General features: G+C 44.7%; 2 protein-coding genes across 3 annotated transcripts; one reads left to right on the forward strand and one right to left on the reverse strand.

Moving 5' to 3' along the window:
- Nucleotides 1-3574, reverse strand: LRRC52 (leucine rich repeat containing 52). Of its 2 annotated transcripts, none has more exons than XM_027800578.2 (2): nt 1794-3401; nt 1-418 (listed from the first exon to the last, which is right to left on the reverse strand). In XM_027800578.2, the coding sequence occupies exons 1-2, from the start codon at nt 2419-2421 to the stop codon at nt 111-113; spliced, it is 936 nt and encodes a 311-aa protein (XP_027656379.2). In that variant the 5' UTR covers nt 2422-3401; the 3' UTR covers nt 1-110. The 2 variants fall into 2 exon arrangements, 1 of the variants encoding a protein (XP_027656379.2); XR_008734837.1 differs by lacking the exon at nt 1794-3401 and adding an exon at nt 3408-3574 and having other exon boundaries at nt 298-418.
- Nucleotides 3575-3709: 135 nt separating this feature from the next.
- NUF2 (NUF2 component of NDC80 kinetochore complex) lies at nt 3710-19220 on the forward strand. Its single transcript, XM_055724927.1, has 13 exons — nt 3710-3923; nt 5488-5562; nt 7034-7110; nt 7772-7833; nt 8735-8832; nt 9426-9499; nt 11366-11462; nt 12378-12440; nt 13208-13345; nt 14283-14423; nt 15229-15404; nt 17233-17368; nt 18384-19220. Exons 1-13 carry the CDS (start codon nt 3795-3797, stop codon nt 18531-18533), a joined length of 1416 nt encoding a protein of 471 aa, XP_055580902.1. The 5' UTR covers nt 3710-3794; the 3' UTR covers nt 18534-19220.
- The last annotated feature ends 5902 nt before the right edge of the window (nt 19221-25122 follow it).

A 25122-nucleotide genomic window follows, 5' to 3' on the forward strand; every position in this document is an offset into this window, starting at 1 on the left:
AAGGGGAAGCAGCACTGTGAGTGAAACTGGAGCGCAGGGAGTTTTTTCTCTTGCAGTTTTATTTCACTTTAAAAAAAAACAGACTCTAGAGTGGGACATCATGTGGGAAATCACCTGCCTTCAGTTCCCATGATGGGAGTTAGAGGGATTTGTAGGGCTGATCCTAAGTGACTGTCTTCCTCCTGCTCCTCCTCCTCCTCTCCTTTTGAAGTGTAGACTTTGTAGATGACAGCACAGATGCCAGCCAGCCAGGCTGCCATGATGCCGGCAAAGAATATGCAGAAGCCAATGAGACACAGAAAGATGTAGTCTTGCTTGTAGAGCTGGGTCAGGCAGTTGGAGTGGAGCTGTGCCTCCACTGCAGGCATTTTCAGGGCACGCAGGCCTTCTGGGGTGTAGCAGGTGATGTTGTCAGCATCTGCAGAGGGAAAAGCAGAAGCAAGAGTCTCTCATCTGTGTCTTAAGCATTAGTGAACCGGACTCTTGCTAGAAGAATGGTGGTGGAGTTTGCTAAACTCCTGAAAAACATCTACAGGTTTTGCACCACTCTGCCTCTGTGGCTTAGGTAAAATCAGGCAGGCAAAGCCCTGCCAATCCGCAATTGCCAGGTTGCCAGAATTATTTCTGTGGTGTTGCCTCCATACGAAAGTATCGCCTGTCGGGTTATGCCACTGTGGTAAGCTGTTGTCCCGGCACTGTTCATCTCTGCTGACTGAGCATTTTAATTTAATATAAGACGGCTTCTGCTTGGTTTTTCTTTTAATCTCAAACACCTTCTGAAGTGATATAGCCTAAATTATGCTGGAATAATGAGGCTTGTGCGCATTTGACGGCTAGGGTGTTTTGCAGTAAGGCATAGCCTTACCTGCTGTGTGAGAGAGGAAGAGGAAACTCATCAATGATTCAGTTCTACTGAAATAACAACTATACCCTGTCGTATTGTAATATATGTGGTGATAAAACAGATGCTGTTTCCTCTGAAGTTAGTGAAGGCTGAGCATGGTAAAAGCACTGTCTCCTTTTGGTGTCTGTAGGAGCACAGTTAGCCCTCTCTTTCCCAGTAGGTTTTGAATGCCGCTGCTTGATGCCCCGGGTGGATGGGCCCGAGGGAAAGGGAGCAGCGGAGAGGAGGAAGCTACAGGGGATTTCTGTTATACTACGTAACATTGTATTATATCACCTTACATTATATGTCATCTATTACTGAGTGACACTGTGAGGGACACTGGCCAAAGAGTGGAGAGCTCAGGGCTGGAGGGGCTGCTCCAAGCAGGTCAGAACAGAGGCAGGAGAGCATTTTTGCAGAGAGCAGGGGGGTTAACTGATAGTTACGAACACACTGGTACTGCAGCAGCACACCAAACGATGGAGCAAGATGGAGACAAGGCAGGAAATTCAGAGCAGCGGCTTTCCCAGCACAGATCTCCCCAAGGCTGTGTTGGGCTCCTCGTTGTTGGCACTGTAGCCACGGGGTGCTGTGACTCGCAGGCACAGGGACACCTCCTGAGGCTGGAGCCAGGTGTTGTAGAGCAGCAGCGATGTCCTAGCTACAGGCTACACCCCCCTGACTGTCCTGAGGATGTAAGTGAGTGTGAGTGTGACTCTGTGTGCGGAGTGCGTGTAACCCAGCTGCTCTGAGCCGTGTTTTGTGCAACACCAGCAAGTGGGCCCCACAGTTGACACGCAGTGGCACAGCCCCATGAGTTGAAATTTTGGGAAGGAGAGGGCCCTCTCCATTCCACACAGATAAGCAGGAGAAGGGAGGAGAGAGGTCCTGCTCATACAGCCCTCACCTGGAAAATGAACGTTGCTCTCTGTCACCCAGGTGATGAAGTCCAAAAAGGAACAGTTGCAGTGCCACCGGTTGTCACTGAATGCCAGAAAGCTCAGGTTGGGCAGGTCCTGGACAGTGCTGGTGTCCAGGAATGTCAAGCCCGTCCGGCTGACATCCAGGTGCCTCAGCCAGGTGTTGTTGGAGAAAGCATCCTTCTTGATGGCCACAAGGTTGGGATTGTCTGAGATCTTCAGCACCACCAGGCTGTGGAGGTGTGAGAAGGTGCTGAAGGTGATCCGTGTGAGGTTGTTGAAGCTCAGGTCCAGATAGACAAGCTTGGCCATACCTAGGAAAGTGAAATCCAGGTCATCCCCCAAGAGGTTCTTCCTGCAGTCCAGGTAGACCAAATCAGCCAGGAAGGTCAGTTCCACTGTCGGCAAGTATGAGATGTTGTTGGCCGCCAGAATCAGCTGCCTGGTGTCCAGTGGGATGGCCACAGGGAGCTCCAGCAACTGCTGCCCTGTGCAGTTCACTGCCAGGTTCTGGCAGCTACACTGGCTCGGGCAGCTGCTCCTCTCCAAAGACATCCCCGTCCCCAAAAGAAGAAACATGAGTCTCAGGGCCTGCTGTCCACCTAAAGGAGACATGCTCTAAGACCTTCCAGGCTGCCCAGCCCTTTGGGGACTGCGAGTGGCCCTATGGAAGCTGCATTGTCGTGGCCATGCCAAGCAGGTGTCTGGTGCAAGGCTGTCAGGAAGCACTTTGTGTCTGTGCCTCACCTGACTCCTTGGCAGAGTGCCTGGCTGGAAACAGCCTAGTTTCTACATCACCAAGTGTGAAACAGTGTCTGCAGTGTCTCCGTCTCACACTGGGTTCCAGATGACACCTCTGTGATGTCAGTGCCTTTGGGGACAGTACCATGACCTCTCTGGCTGAGCAGGAGCTGCGGGGAAGAGTGGAGGTGGTACAGTGCTGTAGCTGCTTCATAAATCTTTGTGCCATAGATGCTTCATAAGCCTTTGCTCCAGTGTGTAAAAACAAACCTATCCGTTGTTCCAGTACATGAAAAATTAACATTTAAGTCAACTACGTCCTTGGGACCAGCTACTGTTTAGGCTCTGTAGTTCTTGTGTGTAGCTACTAACTGTATGTGGAAGTGTTGTTCTGGTTTCAGCTGGGATGGAGTTAACTTTCTTCTTAGTAGCCGGTACAGTGCTGTGGTTTGGCTCTGATGTGAGAACAATGTTGATAACCACAGTGATGTTTCCAGTTATTGCTGCATAATATTTATACTAAGTCAAGGATTTTTTGGTTTCCCGGGCCTTGCCAGCCAGAGGGCTGGAGGGGCACAAGATACTGGGAAGGGACATGGCCAGCGCAGCTGACCTGGAGCAGCTGAAGAGGTATTCCATGCATTCCATGCCATGGGAGTCATCCTTGGTATAGAAACTCGGAGGGTTAGCTGGGGGGGGGTCGCTGCTTGGGGACTGGCTCGGCATCGGTCAGCGGGCGCTGAGCAGTTGTACTGTGTACCGCTTGTTTTCCTTTTCCCTTTTCCTTTGTTTTTTACCTTCCCCCCCCACCTTTCCATTATAATTGTTATTATTATTATTACTGTTATTGTTGTTCTTACCTCTTTATTCTGTTTAAATTAGCTTCTTCCCGAGGCAGCCAGCTCCGCTGGCTCACACAGTGTTCCTCCGCCTGCCCCGCCCCCCGGCTCCCCAGAGCGCTGCTGCCAGCCCCCGGGCCCAGCGCGGACCCCAGCTGGCGGCGACACCCGACCCGGCACCGGGAGCGCGGGACCCGCCGCCCCCCTTCCGCTCAGCGCCTCAGGCGGCCCCGCCCCTAACGGCTGGGGCGGGCGGGGCCTCGCCAAGGCCCGCCCCTTCCCGCCGGCGCGGCCGCCGATAGGCTGGCGCGGGGCGGGGGCGGCACCGCCAGATTCAAGCAGCGGCGGTGGCGGCCGCGCTGAGGGCGGTTGGTCGCGGGTCCCGCGGGGTCGTTGCTCGCCGCCGCCATGGAGATGATGACCTTCCCCCGCTACAGCCCCGACGACATCATCAGCTACCTCCGCAGCCACGTCCTGGCGGGGGCCGAGGCTCGCAACTTGGCCAAGGGCGACGTGTTCGGCAGCGGCAGCGCCAAGGTGCGAGCGTGGCGGGGGGAGGCCGCGGCCTGTACCGGCGGGGGAGCGGCGCCGGCAGCTCCGCCGGGCCGGGCAGCCCCTGCCCTGTGTGAGGGGAGGCCGTTGCCTCCCGCCGGTGCCGTGGCCCGCTGGGGGGGCCCTGGAGCGGCCGCTACCCCGCTGGCATGGCCTTTGGCGCCCGGCAGTGCCCACCGGGCGAGACGGTTGGGTTTCCCGCAGGGGCCGATGAGCCCCGTAGGAGTTACCGGGCTGGCCGCGGCGCTGCGCCCCCGAGGCCCGGGAGGAGCGGGCTCGGGCCTGGCCGGGGAGGGGCCGCCTTCGTCAGCGGCCGGGCGTGAACCCGCACAGCCCTTCGCCGTTTCGGGGTGGCTGGGTTACCACAGCCGCTGTGTTTGCTGTAGTGTCGTCCCTTCAACAGCTTAATCGATCGGCTAAACCGAGCCGGTGCAAAAGCAGCCCCTCCCCCCTCCGCCGCCGCCTTCTCCCCTGCCTCGGCCCGAGCGCTGGTGTGAGCGCAGCCCTGCGGTGCCCTTACACGAGAGAAGCGGCTTTGCGATCGCATCGCCGCTTCGGTGCGGTCCTGTGTGCCGCTCTGTGAGCGCCTGTGCCCGCTGGAGGGTGAGCTGAAGAATCAGTCAGCAATATGCAGGCGAGCGGAGGAATCTTTGTTCGGCAGCGCTGGGTGCGTGGGGGATCGCTCCACCAAAGTCATGCACACCGAGGGGACTTTTCAGTCCTCCCTTTGTACAAGCTACTCATGCCTATTCATTAGTTTTCCAAATAATTGTTTACATATTCATTACAATTCGGAGAATTTATTTACATATCTCGTGCCTCCGCAATGTCCTTGAGGAGTTGTCTCTGCACAGACTCTATTCCTCAGCGGCTGTGTTTAGTCTCCATCTTTGCCACGTTGCATGTACAACAGGACTCTAAGACAAAATGTCCCTTCTAAAGATAACCAAGCCAAGGGCTTAGCAGTCTGTGCATCCATCATGTTGCAATAAGGGTCCTTGGACATTTCCCGACTTTACCTAAATATAGGTGCGTCATCCTTTAGATAAGTGGTACAGCATGCGCTATTCAAGGGGCAGGTGGCCCGGCGTGTGCAGGGGGTGGCCGGCTCAGTCAGTCATGCGACTGACTTGAATTGATCCTGCATTAGTGCTTGCCAATGAATAACTGTTCGGCTTGTGGGTATTCTTCACCCCTTCATTTTAATAATGTGATGAAGGGCACGTTTTGCTATGGGATTATAGTTTCTGTGGCCTTTTTTGGTGTCACTTGGTTTCAAAAATGCTCAGTGAGCAGCGATGTAGTGAAAACCGATGTATTGCTGTGGTAGTTCAGACTGTAGCTGTCTGAGCTGATTGCCGTCTCGTAACTGTATTATGAGATAGTCATGCTTGAACTGCAAACTATTGGAAAGTAAAGTTTGTTGGTCTTGGTGGTTCAGTGAAATTGGTCTTCACATGTAACAGGCAGCACTACTTTTAGGGTCTAGTGCGGGAGCCCCAAATAATCAATCATACGGAATATTAATTTGTGTCCTTTCCTCTTGCAGCCTGAAGTTTTACACATGATTTACATGAGAATCCTGCAGAAAGTCTATGGAATCCGCCTGGAACACTTCTACATGGTATGTCTGTAGTGGCAGGTGTAACAAAATGCAAAATGAAACAAATATTGCCCCTAACTAATGTAGTGTTGGAGCGTCTCCTCCTAGTGGCTTAGGAAATGGCCAGTAGCTTACTGTTTTGTATGTTGTAATTGCACAAAAAGGTGCTTAGAAATTCTACCTCTCTTGCGGAAAACTTGTGTGTGAGATGCTGTATACCCATGGGCATTTGCGTTTGGGTTCAGGGAGGCAAGGAGCCTGTTCACTTAGGAATGAGAGCACAGTACTGCTGTGCAACCGTCAGTGTGGGTCACTTACCAGAAGTAAATGAACCTGGGAGCATCATCTGTGCGCTGTTGCTGAGGCCTTGCTGATTTTGTCAGAAGTTGGTTTGATCATTGCTTCTGCTCTGGAAGTTGGCTTCAGCTCAAGACACTTGTAGAAATAGTGGTTTTGCGAGTGTGCTGCCTCAGAGCTTCCTTTTCTTCAACCCACCCCATGGAAGGGAGACTCCCTTCAGTACAAGTAGTAGTAAGCACAAAGACTAGCTCATTTACTGCTGTAGGCTGTAAGGACAGGCTCTGTGGAGAGCCCTCTCCTCCTGCGGCTAAGCTGTGAATTCTTTGAGATACTGTGGGTACCAGGAGTGTCTGTAAGGTTCAGGAGGGATTGGACGAGGCTGTGAAGGGACACCATCTCTGCCCTTGAAAATGCGTGCTGTTGTCTTGGGCATCCACCTTTGGCCATGGCTGGAGGAGGGTCTCTGCTTAGATGTTAAACTGGTCTGGAAGGGGGGAAGGAAATGTCGCTATTAGTGTTTGATCATCTCCACTTCTCCTAACTTTCATCTCATGAGGTTAATGGAGAAGTGGAGCTGGAGGTTAACTGATACCTTGTTGATTAACACTTACCTTCTGTCTGTTAGGCAAGACCTGAATCCTGAAAGTGAGAATAAATAGTGTTGTCTCATGCTATTTTTGGATAAACTGAAAGGGAAGATCTTGTGTGCACAAGATAACTCTGTTCTTCGCAGGCAGTGACATTACCTGGGATACTGTATTATGAGGTTTAAAATATCAGTAAAAGGTGACAGTGAACCACTACCTTCTCCTTCTGACTTCTTCATAAACCAGTTGGGCCTGTCGGTTTTGGGCTGTTTAAAGAAAGAGCTTGTTGTGGTTAGGTGTGTAATGCAGAGACTGTTCTTCTGCACCACTTTTGAACATATGAAACCAGGGTTTAGACTGAATTTCAGATTTTGTAATGTTGCTGCCTCAGTTGTTGTTCTTTAGATTTTGACCAGCCAAAATTGACACTTGTAGTCTGCCGATTGACTTGATGGCATTCTTTAGGCTCTAATGTGTTCCCTGGGGATGGGGAGACCATCCTTGGTGTGGTTAACTTACTTGACTTATGTTGTGGAAACAAACGTTTTCATGTATTTTTGTTTTAAGTATTCTTTACTTATGCATTGACTCTCTTTACTTTTTAGATGCCGGTCAACGTTGACATAGTTTATCCACAGATATTTGAAGGCTTTCTACCTGTTTGTAACTTGTATATTCACATGTAAGTAGAAGATGGTGCATCTGTTCAGTTGCTATTCCTTGTAAAAGTCCAATTTGCTGGACCTATGGGGCTTTATGCCTTTTTGCTGATGGTGGTTCCACTGCTTGTTGACTCTGAGCAAAGTGAAATTTGTAGGTGAACAGGGGGCAGCAATAATTAAGAATAAAATTCTAAGCAGGCAGCTGTCTTGTCAAAATTAACGTGTTAACTAATCCAGCCTCGCCAAGATGGAGCGCAGATCTATACTTTGACTGGCTAGAGGGTCATCATTACACAGAGAAGAGGGAATCTTAAGTACCTGTTGTGTAAATTTGCTGTCTGAATTCTGTGTACGTTATCTTTGTTGGAATGAGGCAAGTGCTAGACTTTAAGTGTTATTTCAGTTAAGTGTAGGAGGTACCTAATGAAGGTGAAATCTTGATCTACAGGCAAGTATTTTGCCTCTCTAAGTCTTTGTGAGATACTGTAAGAATACAAATTTTTAATGCTGATCTGTGTGTGGAGTCCTGCTGTGTTATTCTCCTGAGACTTGCTGTTTTGTGCTTGCTGTACGCATGCTCTGGGATGAGAGGACAGGATGTGTTTTTTGTAGTAAATGGATATAGCACAAAATCTGAGCAATGGTCACTGCAGTTAAGATTGTATTTTGTTTTCCTTGCAGGGAGCGCTTACTTCCCGTGTGCCGGATCAATGATTTTCAAATTGCTGATGTGTTAAACCCAAGTAAGCAAGTGTGTCCTAGTCCTTGTATTTCCTGGTGTGGTGGGTGTTGCTTGATATCCAGATACTTTGTCTCATTGAGCATATCCAGGTGGGCAGCTGGCACTGAGAATTGTCCCTGGCTCCTAGCTACTCTTCTGACTCTTGCTGTGGCCCTTAGACAAACTGGTTCTAATGAGCAGTTCTCCTTATTCCTTATGTAGGCTAATCCAATTAAATAACTGGGGGGACTTTTGTTGCTGGTCTAGAGAGTGGACTGTGACATACTTGAAATGATGTAAGAATACATGGTCATGAAGATGATCCTGGCAACTCTGGAATGCTATGGGATTTCTTGTACTGATGCCTGTGTAGGAAGCAATTGAATTTTTGGTTTCCCCTTTTCAATACCCAGCTGTGGTGATTCTGGAACAACACAGAAACTTGGACAAAGCTGTTCTGAAGAGCTCTTTCACTTCTGACTCTGTCTTGTCTCAGGCATTCCAGGACTTTATAATAATCTTTCACAGAGTTTGCTTGGAATAGAGCCAAAAAGTCCCTACAGTTCAAAGTGATGTCTTCAGTTAGCTTGATAGTTACAGTGAGGTTCTGTCTTCAGAATTGTAGTTGAAGTTTGACACTTTCTCCCTGACTTCTGCTTTAAAGGGAGGCTGTATATTAATACCCTTTCTCCTAGGTGCCATTTTCATTTGTTAAATTGCATAGAATTGCTGACATTGTAAGTTCACACCTTGGTGCTAGTTTTTATGTAGTCTGTGAAATGTTTGCAAGGTGAGCAGAGGAAGAACTGATTTGGATTCTTTTGTTTTGTGATTTCCGTCTCTTCTCTGAATTACATTTTGCTCTAAGCAATTGCAATGCATGCAGAAACCAGAGCAGTGATGGCTTGCAATTCCTGTTTCAGAAACAAAGAGGACAGCTCGCTTCTTGAGTGGCCTTCTCAACTTTGTAAACTTCAGAGAATTCCGACGTGAGGTCTACTTGGACTTACAACTGAACTATGTAAGATTGGGTGCCATATTGCTCCAGATAACTTAGACTTGGATGTAATTAATGTCAGCCTAGAGCTGGGAACATCAAAGTTGTGGGGTTTTAACTGCATGTTTACGTAACACATGGGAATCTTAAATGTGGCCAAATAATACAGGAAGGTATCAGTTTAATAGTATGGAAAACTTGTATAATTGTATTGCATGTTCTAAGCATACACAGCTACTGTAAATGGTTTATGAAAAGGCTTTGCAAAGCCCTTAAGGAAACAGGTTGGCTTGGAAGAGTGGATGAGCTTGTCAGTATTGTAAAGGTTTCTTTTTGACCATGACCCAAGTTGTTACTTGGGCTGTTGTCTGAAGGGTAGCTTAGCCTGATAAGCGAAGGTTTGACACCTCACGTTGTTTTAGGGAAAGACAGAGGCGACAGTTGGTGGGCTGAAGCTAGAACTGCAGGTGGCTTCTCTTCTGAATGTCTCAGTAGTTTGGAGATGGTGCATTGCATTTCACATGCAGTAATGATGAGCAGGGCTCCAACAGAAGCTCAGAGAGAAACCATATTCCTCTAAAATAAAAAAAAAATCCCTTGGAATATTTAATTTACAGAAATCGGCTATGGAGAAACACCAGCAACTGGAGACTGCAAATCGGGAGGCAGTAGTAAAGCTGGAGAAACTGAAGTGAGTATGAGGAGTAAGCACGGTGACATGCATTACTTTGCTGTTCACTGCAAACTATCTGGACAGTCTGGGTTGATGATGGGCCCAGGCCAACTGTAGGAGGTTCAACAAGGCTCAGTGCAGAGTCCTGCACTTGGGTCACAACCACCCCATGCCACCCTGCAGGCTTGGGGAAGAGTGTCTGGAAAGCTGCCTGGCGGAGAAGGGCCTGGGGGTGTTGGTCAGCAGCTGGCTGAACGCTGGTAGTGTGCCCAGGTGGCCAAGAAGGCCAACAGCGTCCTGGCTTGTACCAGAAACAGCGTGGCCAGCAGGAGCGGGGCTGTGACCGGCCCCCCGCACTCGGCACTGGGGAGGCGGCACCTCGAACCCTGGGGTCAGTGTCGGGCCCCTCACGACAAGAGGGACATTGAGGGGCTGGAGCGTGTCCAGAGCCGGGCAGGGGCTGGGGAAGGGGCCGGGGCACCAGGCTGGGGGGGGCGGCTGGGGGGGTTCAGCCTGGAGAGGAGGGGGCTCAGGGGGGACCTTATCACTCCCTACAGCTGCCTGACAGGAGGGTGTAGCCAGGTGGGGGTCGGTCTCTTCTCCCAGGTAACAAGCCATAGGGTAAGAGGAAATGGCCTTGAGTTGCACGAAGGGAAGTTTAGTTTGGAAAATTCCTTCGCTGACAAGGGTGGTCAAGCACTGGAACGGGCTGCCAGGGACGTGGCTGAGTCGCCATCCCTGGAAGTCTTTGAATGATGTGTGGATGTGGCACTTAGGGACACAGTTTAGTGGTGGGCTTGGCAGTGCTGGTTTGACTGTTGGATGCCTCTTTTATAGTCTTTTCCAGCCTAAATGATTCTGTGATTCTATATGGGATGCTTAAACAGGAACTGAGTAGTTCAGCTGTGTGATTTGATAGAAGTGTTGGATAACTACTGTAGGAACTTTTGAGCAGACTTGACTTCTCCTTTGACCCTTGTCTGTGTTTGTTGATGGTTAGCCTCCCTGGGAAATAAGTCAGAAAACGGAGATGTTGCTGTTGTGTTGTGCTCAGAGTTGCACAAGTAGCTGTGCTGGCATTGGGCTAGAAGAGTTGCTGGCAGAAAATAGAAATGTGATTTCAGGAGTATGTGGTTGCTTTGAGAAGATACTGTATTTTGTATGTTGGGGGCTATGGTGAAACTTTTTGCGGTTATAGTCATTTTCTGGTGGTAGGTCTTTCTCTCTTTGATAGCCATAAGAAGCCCATCTTTAACTTAATAAATGCGTAAAGTTGTCTTCTGTAGTTATTTGTCATGTTTGCCCTGTTCTGTCTTTCAGGCCATGTAGTTCTACTGCCTGCATCTGCACCTTTAAGTTTTGGTTTTGCTTGTGGATAGTAGGGTGAAGAGATAGCTGGTTTCCAAGATAGCTTTCAAAACAGAGTAGTTTGTTTTTGTTTTTTTTTTTTTCTTTTTCCCTGATAGCTGCTCTGGGTAAGTGCTAGACAGGTGGTTCTCTAGCTATCTATAGCTCTACCCTAATACAAGCTGTTTCTATGGTAGGTAGTATTATGCAAATTTCATACATTAAAATAGCCCAAAAAATTGGTAGAAGTGTTGTTCTTCGTGCTTTGCTTAACATTATCTTTAAACTTAGTCCTCTGTCATGCTTGTGCCACTTACTGCCAAAATAGCTCTTTAGATTATGCTTCAGCTCCAAAATCTTACAAGCAAAGGAAACAAAGATGTATTAATTTGAGACTGTCTAATACTAAATAATACTAAATTTATTGTTTATGTAAAATGTCTAAAGTTATTGTTTGTAAATTCTTTGGAGGGAGAGTTTTATTTACCTGTCTATAATGATGCTGAAACTGTCCAATATATTTTATTTTTCACTTAGCACTGTTCCAGTTGAACATCAAGCTGAGGTCCAGCAACTGACAGATAACATTCGAGAACTGGAGCAACTACTGAGGCAAGAATATCGTCGGAAACAAGTATGATCTTGTTATAAATTTCCCTGAAATGCTGCTATAACTTCTGATCATGGGTGTTCCTTACTGCCGTTGATTTAGCTCCCCTTCCCCTCCTTCTACAAAGGATAAAGGGAACTTCCTTGTTTAAAACAAAGGTCACTGCAACACAGTGTCTTATGTAATTCCTATACCACCTCGTCATTTCACTGTAAAGAATGTTGAAACATACTTGAAATCAGACTTGGGGAATACAAAAGTGTATTTGGCTCTTTGTGAAATGCCTTACTGCATAATTGGGAGATAAACATCATACTTGTGTACAGTAACACAGGTGTATTTCGCTTTTGTTTTCCATCTGAATTGGAACTGGAGGTGCGCCGTGGCAGGAAATAAGGCCTGAGAAGGGTCATCCAAGGGAATGCCTGGTAAAAAGAGTAGGGCTGATGGCAGGGGTAACTTCCCAGCAATGGCAGCTTATCCCTAAGGTCTCACAGGTAACCTTTTCAGCTGCTTCAGTAAAAAAAAAAAAAACCCAACCACAGTATTTTTTATGTTGTCAAGTCTCAATATTATTAATCATGTGTTTGACTTCTATATTGCTGGGAAACTTGTATTAACTTACTTTTTTTTTCTTAAGAACAGTACCTCTGGTGAAGAAGGTTGTGTGTATAATGCTGCCAGGGTCAGTAAGAATAGAGGTAGTCTCTTATCCCTGTTCCTAGCTAGCTGCTGGTTGCATCCCTAGTGCTCCCAGTGGCTTTTGCAACAGTGGTGTTCTTCCCTGCCTTTTACGTCTTAGACTGCAATTTTGTCTGCTAGTTATGGCACTCCAAAGAAACCGTAAATGGGATTTCTCTTGTAGACAGATCTATGATAGAAAGGTAGAGGAGGCAGCAGTTGTAGAGATGCTTATTTAAAGCTTGTTGCTTTGTTTAGGCAGCTTTGCAAGAAACTATTTCGCAAAAGAAGTTGGATGCTGCAGAGGGCACCCGAAAACTGGTAAGTACACCTCTATCTAGGCCATAGCTTGCATCTTGGATTAACTAATAGATCATCTCTCTTTCTAGAATCAAATTATTCTTGGAGCTAGGTAACATCGAGGTGGTGATTGTTAGTTTGTGTTGGTTTTTTTTTTAAACTGATTTAAGTTTTTTCCCTCCATGGGAAAAGCTACTGAAGTAGCTTGTTTTATTGTTAACTTTAAATACACATCTCTATAATGTAAAGCTCTGTCTGTGTTTGGGAAACTGATCTGTTAAAGGGCAAGGAATGGGGATTTCTGAGATGCTATGGGCTTACCTTAAGTGCATAGAACGGCAAATGAGGCAGCCACTGATGTGGTGGGGACAAAACGGGAGGCTTTTGAGAGGTTGCACAGGAAGCTTGTTGCTCTTCTCTCAGGCTGATACAGCTGGCTCTGAAACCCTGCAGTGACTTCCTCGGTTGCCCTAGGTGAGGGATTCTGAAGGAGAGGCGCTAGTAATATGTGTTAGCTGGCAAGCTTTTTGTGGAATGCTGGTTAAATGCTGTTCTTGTGACTAAGTGTTGCACATCTGTCAGCATGTTCAAGGAGCAAAATGGATTGTTAACTGCTTTGGGAATGTTAACACTGTTTGGAGGAATTTCTTCTTAAAACAAACTTCCTAATGAGGAAACACTTAAGATGGAGATAAGACCCTGTCTAGCTGTGAGATCCTGGCAAACCATGCTTCACAGCTCTTTGTTCACCTAATTGCTAATATTGAAAGTGTGTTTGTCTTAACTAGAATGAGCTTAAAGTGACAATGGCTTCTTTGAAAGAAGAACAAGAGCAGCTGAAATCAAAAATTGTGGAGAGTCCAGAAGAACTGAAAAATTACAAAGAACAGATGAAAGAGACTGTTAAGAAACTCAAGAAGTCCAAGGTGAGGTTTTCCTCTGTCCACACAAGGAGGTATTCTATTAGAAAAAGCACATGCTTTACTGGACTGTTGTCATCTAGAACTGTTTCTTGAATGACTTATGCTTCTAGTCAAAACCCAACAGAACAGTGGTCAGACTGAAATGAAATCACAAGTTCAGAGAAACCTGAAAGTTGGCTGTGGGAATGTTTATTTTTGCTTTTTTGTTGGCGGATTTTCTTTTTTTTTTTTGAAAAGCAGGGTTGCAGTCACTGCTGCTCTGTCCTCAATGAGTGACTGTTTACTTGTGAAGCTAGGTGTAGAACTCTTGGATCTATACTATACCTTTCTGGCTGTTTGGTGTCAGGAGTTTACAGTATTTTTGGCAGCTCACAAATGTCTTTGGATTTAGAATACACGCTGCTTGGTGTCTTTGCTGCCATTCACTGTTTCTGGAATTGATGGCTGTCGCCACTAGTATGCTGAACACTGAGATCCCTTCCTAGTTTTTTTTAATAGTGATGTCCAGTCTTTAAATGTCTGTAGTTCATGATTGCTTGTACGTCACTGAAGCTTGCATAATTTTGTCTCCTTAGGTATTTTTGTTCCAAAGGTGTAAACTTTAGTGCTGTAATTCGACATCTGTTTTTATGATGCTTTATGTAACTCCTATTTTACCAGCATAGAATTTCTTCACTGTACTACTTTTCTGTCCTGAAAGCTCTTGTAACAAGCCGGTTAGTTCAGTGTAAGACACTTGCATGTCGCTTTTCCTGTGCTTTCCAAGCAAACACATTATTTTTACAAACTTAAGATCTCATTTCAGTAACTACTAAATATTCAGTCTAGTGTACGTTAAGCAATGAGGGAATGGGTACAAAAGTCGATATGCAGTAATACTTACACAAAACAACTGCTGAACTTCTAGTCTGTTTTATTAACAAGGCTTTTTTCTTTAAAGCAAGAAGTTACTGAGAAATACGAAGCTTATAGAGACCTAGTTGAGATTCTGCCATCATGTCAAATGGAGGTGCAGTTGTATCAAAAGAAGATAGAAAGACAAGGAGCAAATGTGGAGAGACTGGCCAGTGTATTATCAGAGGTTTGTATTATCCTAATTTTATCTGGTTAGGGAGAATTTAATGTCTAAGCAAGATAGGTGATCATCAGTAAATGTCTGTGTTTTGAAAGTTCCCATCTCTTCTCTTCCCCAAAAAGAAAGAATTTAGATAACTTCTAAATCTCCTTTGTAAAAACATAAGTAAAACATAGCTGCTGCTTTGTTGTCTGCCACTAGATTATGTACTATTGACCACTTTTAATAGTCAAAGCCTTTGTTGCCATAGAAACCTGACCTAAAATAATTTGAACTGTCTTGGGGTTGTTGGTAGGAAACGACGGAAGAAGAAAAGTGAGATCCAGTTTCTTCTGCTTAGAGAGCAGAAACTAAGAGTAAAAAAAATCACTACTTCAGGAAGAGTCATGCCTTAAATGCCTTTAACTTTATTAATACTACGAAAGCAAGCCTTTCCCTGATGAAATGTCTGTCACAATACAGTACTTTGCTCTTTGCTACCCAGTTCCGGGAGAAAGCAATTGTTAGGAACACTTGAAAAATGGTATGCAGTCTTTTTGGGTATTTGTATAGCATATGTTCAAATTGCTCTTGGTTAAGATCTATAGCAGAATTCATAGTAACTTCTGCAGATCTTTCTAAGTGATGTGATCTTGTCTGTTTGGATATATTAAAATTGGATAAAGACCAGGAAACTGGGATTTAACCAGAAGACTTATTTAGCAATTTGATCTTCAAAAAGCAGGAAGCTAGTTCTAGTCTTAGTAAACTAACAGGGTGTGCTGTTTTGATTATTCTTCCCCCATTTAATTTCAATACTTGTGTACTCTAGGTCAGAAATCTGGAAGACCAGATTGAGAGTGCTCAGATAGAGCTGAAAAAGTGGAAGACAGAAGAAATATCCTTAAAGAGACTGGTCACTGCAAAACGTGAGAAGCTATCTACAGCTGAAATGAAGATAACAAAGAAGCGTGAAGATGCTGAGCAACATAAGCACTCTGTGTTTGAGTATGGATGCATCGACACTTCTGCCTGATGCTACTTTATGTTTTTGTTATGTGCTACCAAAGTTCGTGTCTGGTACAAACATGTAGCTTAGCAGTAAGAAGAAAATGAGCGATGTGGGATAGCTTTGTACGGAGACCAGTAATGCTGCAGGCAGGGACTTGGGGTCTCAAATCAATAATTGCAATGTGACTTGACAGCAGTTCTTTTATTGGAGCACTAATTTAATTTATAATGCTTATTCTTGATTCTTTTATCTTCTTAAAGAGAATGTCACATTGGGATAATTTTCCAAGTTATCAGACTTCAACAAAGCCCCATTTGCCTTTCATGAATTTTTCATAATTTCCCTTGCCACTTTTGCTCATTATCAAAGATGTTCAAGACCCATGGGGAAATGGGGCTCGTATCTCAGAGGAGTATTATCCTGACATGATGCTTCTAAAACAAAAGGAAAAGTGTCATTTGATCAAAGCCTCTTAGCCCATCTTCCTTCCTACCATATGCTAAAGGCAAACTCCAGGGCAGTGTTTACAGCCCAGCAGTCGCTTCTGCAGCAGCAAATGGCAGTGTTGTATGGTCGTGGCTTCACTGTGAGATTAGAAACGCTGAACAGTTATAGAGAATGCTTATTATATAACTTCTTTTGTACATGGATAGGAAAGGGAATATGGAAAACTATTGGTGGGTTAACTGTGATGAAAGAGAGCTTTTTTACTTAGCTGAGAGAGCAACGAAGATCTAGTCGTGCTGATAAGGCTTGTGTGGTGCCTGGAATGGCAGCAAGATTCCCAGGCTTCCTTTGCTCCTCATGCAGGGTATTGTACCAGCTAAAGGATATTAATTAAAAGCTACTTTTCCTTCCAAATAGTACAATCTAATGCTCCTTTATGTTAAGAGTTGCTGCCGATTTATCTGTTTTTAATGGTGTAGCTATTTCCTTTGAGTGATAAAATTAGATGCTTTGATAGGCAAGGGGGAAGAGGAGGCAACCTTTGTTTGAAAACAAGCATTTTTGCTGGTGAATAAGAGAATGTGTCCTGACTGTTCTCTTGAGGAAGGAAGATGTAAGTAGGCTTTTGCTACGTATGAGTCATTTCAGCCATTTAGAGAAAGCAGCTGCTACAGTTCCAACTGTAATTATCGTACAAATGCTTATTATAAACTGGTAGGTGTGGTTTTGCCCTTGAAGTCAGGAGTAGATCTGTTCCCACACTAACCCTTTGCTGATTACATGGCAGCTCACAGCTGGGGATATCTGAATTTACCTGCAAGCTGGGGAAATGTTATTTGGTCTTTGTTTGGGATGAAGTGAAATGATCGACTAGAAGCTGCAGATAACATACATAGATGTATGGGATTAGAGCTTTAACTTGGTGGGTGGGGATCTGGGGCTAAGGATAACATGTGACTTTCAATTATGCTGAAACATCAAGTGCAGCTATGTTGCTTTTAACCTGGTCCGGAGGCTGGTCTTCAGGCAGGGCTCTCCGCTGACACCTGTAGCGTGTTACTCAAAGGCAGGAAGATGCAGTGTCTAGCTGTCTGTTGGGCTGGTTCCACTGGAGCCACTTCAGTTGCCTTGATTAGCAGCAACTGAGGATCTTCAACATGCTCCTCCTAACTCCACTTCAAATTTAATTTCTTGTACCCAAGTTGTTCTAGGTTAAGAACTGGACAAACTTCCAAGCAAGTGAATTCTATACAGTATCGCTTCTAGAAGCTGCTAGTTTCATGCTTGTAAAAGGCAAGCTTTGCTTGTGGTGGAGTTAAATTTAATCTGGGATTAGTCAAATGGCTCAGTACTAACTTGTTTTTCTCCCACCTTTAGATATTGTAACAGAGTTCAGGAGAAGAGGGGTGTTGTATATGATAAAGTGATGGCCATTCACAAGGAAATCCAACAGACAAGGTTCAAAATTCAGCAGCTGAATGAGAATGCTGAAAAAGAAGAAATGAAAGCCAAGGTGACGTGTTTTTCCTAAAGGAATCCCATTTTAAGAATACTCAAAGCAAACCTGTTTGTTAACTTGGGCTGTGTAGATAAAAGAACACGTATTGGCCCTAAAACCAAGTAGGCTGGGTAGGTGGTGGTTCGGCTGGATAGTTGCTGGGGTGAGTGCTTCCTTCTTGTGGTTCCACTGGGTTGCTAGATCTTGTTTTCATCTCTGCAGTCTGTATAGATGGCCTACAGGAGAAGTGGGCTTTGCAGTCCTGAGAGAAAAGGCTCTGGAACGGTGTGATTGCCCAGTATTTTGGGATGTGAAATTAAACTTTTCTTCCCACCTGTGCCTGTAGCAGATACTATGTTAGTTCCATGCTATCTGGTTTTGTATTGTGGTAGTTCCAGGTCGAAGTAGTGGGGTTTTCTTGTTTTGTTTGGCCCCTGGGACCTGACCTGTGAGGCTTTACATTCACGTTTTAGTGGTGGGCAGTACGGTGGTGATCTCAACAGTTTCCCTCGGATACAGGGCCACTTGCCATGTCACAAACACTTTCTTCCTAGGATTTCAGGAAGATGACTGTCCAGCTTAGCTTTGGAAAGAGGCAGAAATCCTGATGGGTTGGGAGTAGGGAATAACGCTCTGCCTGTACCATCTCATCCTGTCTATTCATTACTGAAGTACTGTCTATACTGGGCAGTCAGTGGCAGAAACCTGGGTGGCGCAGGCTAACACAGAAATGAGGCAGCAGTAGTGTGAATACAGGGCTAGTGCTGGTCGTTTGACCATCTTAGTATTGGAACCACCAGCATTGCAACAGAACCATAATGTTGGTGTTTTCTTGTGGCTGCTCTTAATCTTCTGGTGCTTTGTAACTTCCCTGTGTTCTGTGAATGCTGCTTCTGAAGCCAGGAATGAGGTACCTTTGAAATATCTTGAGACCACCAGATCACTATTAGTTAAATCCTTCTAAAGCATAAACGTTAACTTTGCTGATGGATTTTTAGTTTGTTTTTTTTCCTCCTTTATCTCTTTCTAGGAAATATACCTAAACCTGAAGGCTGCGTTGGAAAAGCATCATGACTCTCTCATTAAGACAGCAAAGAGTTATGCAGCCTCAAGAGAAGATAAAATTGCTGAACTGAAGAAGTGGCTGCTTAGAGTCCAGTCTCCTGGAAGTAGTTCTTAGACCTGTCTTTACTTTCATTATGTTTATCCTCCTATCTGATCTTGTGCTTTGGATAATTATTCCAGGCAAAAGCCAGCTTTCTCAAAAACCATGTCGGATCACATTTAGACAGATCCTGATGTCATGAGCTTTCTAATGTGGATAAGAAAACACTTGATTTAGCCTGTTTGTATTCTTTCAGTCGGTATCTCATTTATTGGTAATAATGCAAGTCTTGCTAACACGAAATTGCTTGACACTTAGAATCCTGTTTTTTGTAGAACCAGTTCTGCAAACTTTGATCTGGGAAGACCTGGTGCTTTGGTCTGGCCTAGATGGATACACTGTTCAGAATTAGTCAGTAATAGGTGATGTTCCACTACCGTTACTCAATTAAGGTTAAATCCTGATGGAGCAGTAGCATTCATGTGAATGCCTCCACTCATCATGAATATTGGTGACCCTAAATGCTGAGGACTCTCACTTCAGTTAAAACAGTACAGTAGCTCTAGATGCTTGAACTTTGTTATTTTTGCTCTGTGGGGTATTGAATCCTCATCTGTGTGTGTTAGTCTGTGTTTGGGTGCTTAATCCTATAAAAAATTAACGTAGATGATTATTTTTGTACCTTACTTGTGATGACACTTGGTTTGCCACAGTGCTTTTAATTATTTCAAAAAATAAAATAAGAATTTTTAAAATAGTTGATTTAAGCATGTTTAACCCTACTCCTCTTCTGTGTTTTCCCTCCCCACTTGCAGCTGATTTGGCATGACATTCCAATTTAAAAATTTTGCTTTGTACTTTTGGGGGAATGTGTACTGCTGGAAGGTTTTTATAACAAGGGGAGGAGGATTCAAGTCTGTATAGATAATATCTTTCTGGCTTTGCTTAATTCTTCAACTTCTCTTCTTAGCTAGGGGTGCTAGCAAGTCAGTCAGGAACAGCAGATGATCAGTGCTTCTAAAGCTCTTAATGAGGCATCAGACTCTTCTAATGTTTTGCTTTGATTTTTTTTTTCTTATCATTGTAGAATGTGAGATAATCTGCAGATCTTAACCTAGCACTAAGTTTCTCATACAGTTTTTCCATTTCCACCAAATATAATCTGTGTGATAGGTATGTGTATGTAGCACAACTTTGTGTTTTTAGGCGAGTATACTCTTCATCCCCACGCTCCTGCAGTGCTGTGCAGCAGCATCTGGTGTAGAGACCAGCAAAAGTTTAACTGTTAAGGTAAATGATTTTTGCAACAGCTGAAGATGTTGAGTACATGCAAGGCACAGAAAAATTCTTTATGGATTTCATGCACTAGGCCACATATGGAATAGCTAGTGATGTCTTGGGCATTGTGCTTTGAAAGTGAGTTTTTTAATGAGTCTCTCATTCTGTGCTGTGTGTTAAAGCATTATGTTCTTCATGTGCAGGTGTGCTCCACTCTCTTTGCCTTAGTGTGGATTTTAGTGTGACACAGATGCTATCTGCCAGAAGATGTTGCTTCTCATTGGCAGTACTTGCTAATGAACATCATGTCTGTTCAAGGATGTTCATTATTCAACGTGTCTGTGTGAAATGCTGTAACTAGTTTTTTGGTATTTCCAGACTGACAATACTATGAAATCCTTGAAGACAGATGGCAAGGCTTGTGTAGGGTTCTCCCCGAGCTTTCTTGAGATATCCTTGCTTCTCATGTCAGTCTAGCCTATATCCTAGCTTGACTGGAAGCCAAGCATTCCTCCTTCTAACTTCTCTGAGAATTCTGGGGTGTGGCTTACCTTTTGGGGTTGTTTTGGTGATGCTATGAAGATTCAAAGTAAATTCATGTGACTTGGGATCTGCTTTCTTATAACGGCTGGTTGGAGGCTCTGCTCCACAGCCTGGATGTTACAGCAGCTCTTGGGGAAAGATTCCCAAAAGCTTCAAATAGGTGCTGCAAAGGATTACTTCAGCCAGCAGATGACTTTGACAGAATAAGCTTGCTGTCCTGCAGGAAACTGCGTGTGAAGAGCAGGATTCTTAGGCTAGAGAGGTCGTGCTTGTGTAGTCCCCTGATGAGGAATCTGCAGGAGCAAGAAAACACTGGATTCTGGTTCCTGTTCTCAGGGGTTTGCAACACCAGCTCTTAGGTAAAATAAAAGGCCTAAATCATGAGGAAACAAAACTTATTTCTAGGGACAGTCTTATGCATTTCCATTAAGTTCTCATGCCTTCAGGGTGGCCTATTTGTTTGTACCTAAAATACCTATAAAAAAAAAATTAACCAAGACTATATTTTATCTACAGATAATTGATTCCTAGGTGTGAGTCTACTGCTGCTTCTGAAGAACTCTTACTCGTCTTGAACCATACGGTAGGGCAGCTTGGGGAGTTTTTGTGTGACCTGACTAGCAGCGTGGGGACGATTGCTTTGCTAAGGCAATACAGCTCAATTTCCCTCAAGAGGGCAGCATTATTCAAAATTTTCTTGTTTAGGTTTTCTTGTTAGTACTTCTGTCTAAACACCTAGAGCCCTCTGCCGAGGCCGAAATCAAACAAAACTGCAGAACTCCTTTATTTTGAGGCACTGGTGTGAAATCAGTGAATTAGCTCGACATCTATCATGAAGAGAATAGCCAGGCTAGACTTACTGGAATGAGACCTTCACAGCCTTCCCTGTGGTCTACCTGTGAGAATAATTAAATGTCAGTGGCTGCTATTTGCCTTGGTGTAATGCTGTTTAAAAGTGTGGTTTGAGTTTTTAAATACTTTTGCATGTATTTCATATATTGCATAAAGCTTGTAGCAAACTTGACCTGCACTGCGTGGGCTGGTTTCGCTTGTTTCAAATGTGTTTTAGTTACGATATTTTGTAAGCCATGAAGCAGCTGGTCCTTGAAAATAGCCTTTGAAAAGGTTATGCACAGCTCTGCATGCTCTTCCCTTAGATAAGGATAAGTGATCCTCCTCCCAGTATTAGTGTCTCTCTCATCTTGAATGTATGTGAATCTCCGATTCCTTGATAGCTCTTGTTAGCTTCTCACCACTATTTACCTATGTGGTAAATAGTCCTGTTTTAGGACTAGGGGAAAAGCATTCCAAGATGGTGTTGAGGAGGGCTCAGATCTAATGTGTGTGTTTCAGTTTAGCTTTAGTATTGCCTTAGGGAATTCCAGTCTTACCTCCTTTGTACCACCCCTTCAGCTTGCTAGTGCAGCTGTTGACCGGTTGTACTTTTGTACTCTGGGTTTTTTTTGTTCTTTAAGGCTGAGCGCCGTACTCTGACCTAGCTTCTAGCCTAGCTGTGTGTGTGCTCCCCACAGTATTTGGGTCAAGTGATGCTTTTGAGGAGGTTTTTTTAAAACAAAACCCACAAAAAGCCTACCCTGGTAACAGTGGTATTCATGACTACATCTTATACCCAGCACATGGATTATTTCAGGGTGAAATCTTTAGCAGTACAGAAATACAGACTGCATGCATGAGTGTATTTGTGGCTAGATATTGGGTTTAAAGAGTAATGTGAAAAATATTCTTAGCTTCCAGTCTTGTAAGCAAACACATACTTTCTACTGAGGTGAGAGTGCTCCATATGAATGTGTTAGTCTAATAATATACGTATAGTGTCTCCCCTTCTCTGGGTGTATATGGAACCAAGCCATCTTGGTTGGCCACCCAGGCAGGGCTAGTTTGTTGTAGCTGTTTGAGCAAAGTCCCTGACTCTCCTATTGTACCAATGCTGCTTATGTGTTCTACTGTGACTACGCAGTAGTCTCACTTCCTTCTAGCACAAGTCTTATGTGAGAAAAGATACCTTGTTCTCCTTTGGCCATAAAAGCCTGTTGATCTCTACAAACTCCACACACACCCCCCTACCCCCAAATACTAATATTGTAAGCAATATGTATTTTGGGGAATGTGCCGCTTTGTGTATTGCTGACCTGAAAAATATTTCTTTTTTTTCCTGATAGATGTGCATGCTAGAGTTTTTTTAAGCTAAAAGCTCAAAGGGAAGCAGGAATCTTTTTAGTGGTCTTGTGAGTTGATCTGAGTTACTGAGTCTGGGAAACCTCCGTACAGCCTTCATCCTTACCACTGGCTGTACTTCCACTTTTGACCTTGGCCTTCATCTTGCTGTAGTGCTGGTGCCTGTTCTTGGGTAGATCAACAGTGAGAGCATTTGGATGATGTGAAGCAGCATCAATAACATACAAGGTCAAATAATTCATGTGTGCTATTAACGTGGCTTTATCTGTATTCTAAACATCCGGTGCATACTGGCAAGTCCTTGTGCTGAATTTCTGTAGCTAACCTAATGTCTGCAAGACCTTTTCTTCGTTTAGGTGTTGTCTAGATCCAGTTACAAATGCTTATCTTTTGCGTGGACTATTTATAGGGTCAACCTGAATATGCCAGACAAAGGTTTTTATCTTCAGAAGAAACGTAGCTCCCTTATAGTCGTATGTAGATTATGTGCTGCCTATTCCTTTTGTATAGCAAAAAAAATCTTGTAGCTCTATAATGATCCGGAATGTCCTTTTCTTAAACAGTAACCACTTTCCCTCTGATGCTAAAAATTGTCACGTATCTTACTCTAAGATGGGCTTGTTTAGTATCTGACGTGTTGGTAATCCTTTTGCTGGGCTGTATGTGTCTTCCATATGTGGAAGGCCATATGGTGAACTGCTTCTGGTGATCTTTGGGAAACCAGGGCAGGATGTAGCCCTGATCTGGGTGTGCTATCCTATGTGGGAGACTTAATGTCTACTCCATCTTTGTGTAAATATCCTGTGAACTTGGCTCTACATCTCTGCTTGTATGCTTGAATAACCAGGTACCTTTACCAGTTCAGATTAATACAGAGCAGAGCCCAGGCACTTGCTTTGCTCTGATTTAGCATTGTCTGGGTCATAGTAGAGCTTTTCTTGGTGGGTTTTTTTTTTGGTTTGTTTTGATTTTAGGGAACCTGCATAGATCTGGCAGTAGCTTAGATTACCCAGAAGGTCACTGTGAGTATAGGTTACTGCTCAAAGTTCACTTTCCAGGAGCAGGAAGTTTAATTAGGATTGTCCGTAGCTTGTCCCCACAACTCCTTCTTTAGAGCTGAACAGTTTTAGCTTAGGATTTTTTATTTTTTTTTTAAAAAAGTGTTTATGTGGGGGGAAGTGGGTAGAGCAGAGGAGAGGGCATGGAGCTTATCAGCAGTTGTGTATGCAGCTGCTCTATTGCTGGGAGTGCTGTGCATTAATACAGAGGTGAAAATACCTCCTCTTACAAGCTCAGATGTATGAATGTCCAGAATATTTGTATGGATAGCACAGCTGGAGCTTCCTGTTATTTCCAAGTATCCTTCCTTTGCACAGATTCCGTGCCATAAACTATTAAAAAGGCAGGCAAGCGTCTCCTGCCCACAAGGATATGTTATCTCGGGGAGGACAGGTCGTTGTTCCACATTGAAGAGTTTAAACCAACTTTTGGTACCTTTGCAAGCAGAAAAAGCAGTAGTGGAAAAGATGGGAAATGGGTGGGCAACTTGCGATTACGGCTCGGCACACGTACGTGTGTATGTGGACACGATCAAAATTTTAAGAGGCTGTGGGATACCTTGTCCCCTGCTTGCGTGTCTGGCTGCTCCTTTCCTTATGAAGGAAGGAAGCCTCCTTGTCAGTCCCCTGCTTTGCCTTTACAGTCTTGCTGGAAAGAAGATCTCTAGAACTGTGTCTCGGAAGCCCCCTTTCTGTTAGGCTTTGGGCAGGGTGAGGAGGGCTGGCTTAGGTGAGGAAGTTTTTCTGTTTTTCGACAGCGCTTGGTGAGAGGTTTCTGCTGGGGTTGTGGGATGAGCTGGAAGAGGAGCTCTAGGTGTGCATGGCCACGTGGTGGGGCTGGTGGCACGGACCGTGGTGGTGGATGCAAGCTTGTCCCTGCGGCGGCTTGGCTGAGGCAGCCAAAGGAAACGCGGTGAATCGGCGGCCCCAGAATAACACCTCTGCAGCTTGACATTTGTATATTCTACGCCTAGCCGGGACCAGGTAAACTAAAAGTTAAACCTTTTTTTATATAAGGATTTCAGGCAACTGGTGGTCAGTTTTGAGTGAAGACCATCCAAACAACTGCAAAAAGCCACAGCGTCTTTCTTGGTGTTGTCTTCAGACCGGAGAACACGAGGGTGTTTTGAGGTCACCGGTACCTGTGAAATCACGTTGCGTTGTACATTAGTTGGACTCAGCTTTGACGTGCCCTTTTACCTTCAGCAAAGCTTGCTCAGGCGCTGTAGCTGGTGCTGAGTCTCCAAAGCTTACTGACAGATGTTTCCAGCTTAAGGATATGACCCTTTATGCTGCTGAAGTAAGCACTGGTCTGGGGAAAGGAGATAATAGAGCCTGCACTTGGTAGTTGCTTCCCTGTGGTTTATGCAGCTGAGTACTCTAGGAGTGAGTGTGAAAGGCTCATACGCGTAGAGCTGTGTTTTGGTGTTAAGGTGAAGTGTGTGTAAGCTATGAGGTTGTGAAGTGCAGAACAAACAAACGGAATCTGACAGAGAAATACTCCTGTGCATCAAAGTCTTGTAGCTGGTGGGGCATCTTCCTTTTGGAAAGACTCTCCTGGTGTTTCCATCAGACACGTTAAGGGTAAT

This window comes from Falco cherrug, chromosome 12 (assembly GCF_023634085.1).
Source record: "Falco cherrug isolate bFalChe1 chromosome 12, bFalChe1.pri, whole genome shotgun sequence".
Taxonomy (NCBI): Eukaryota; Metazoa; Chordata; class Aves; order Falconiformes; family Falconidae; genus Falco; species Falco cherrug.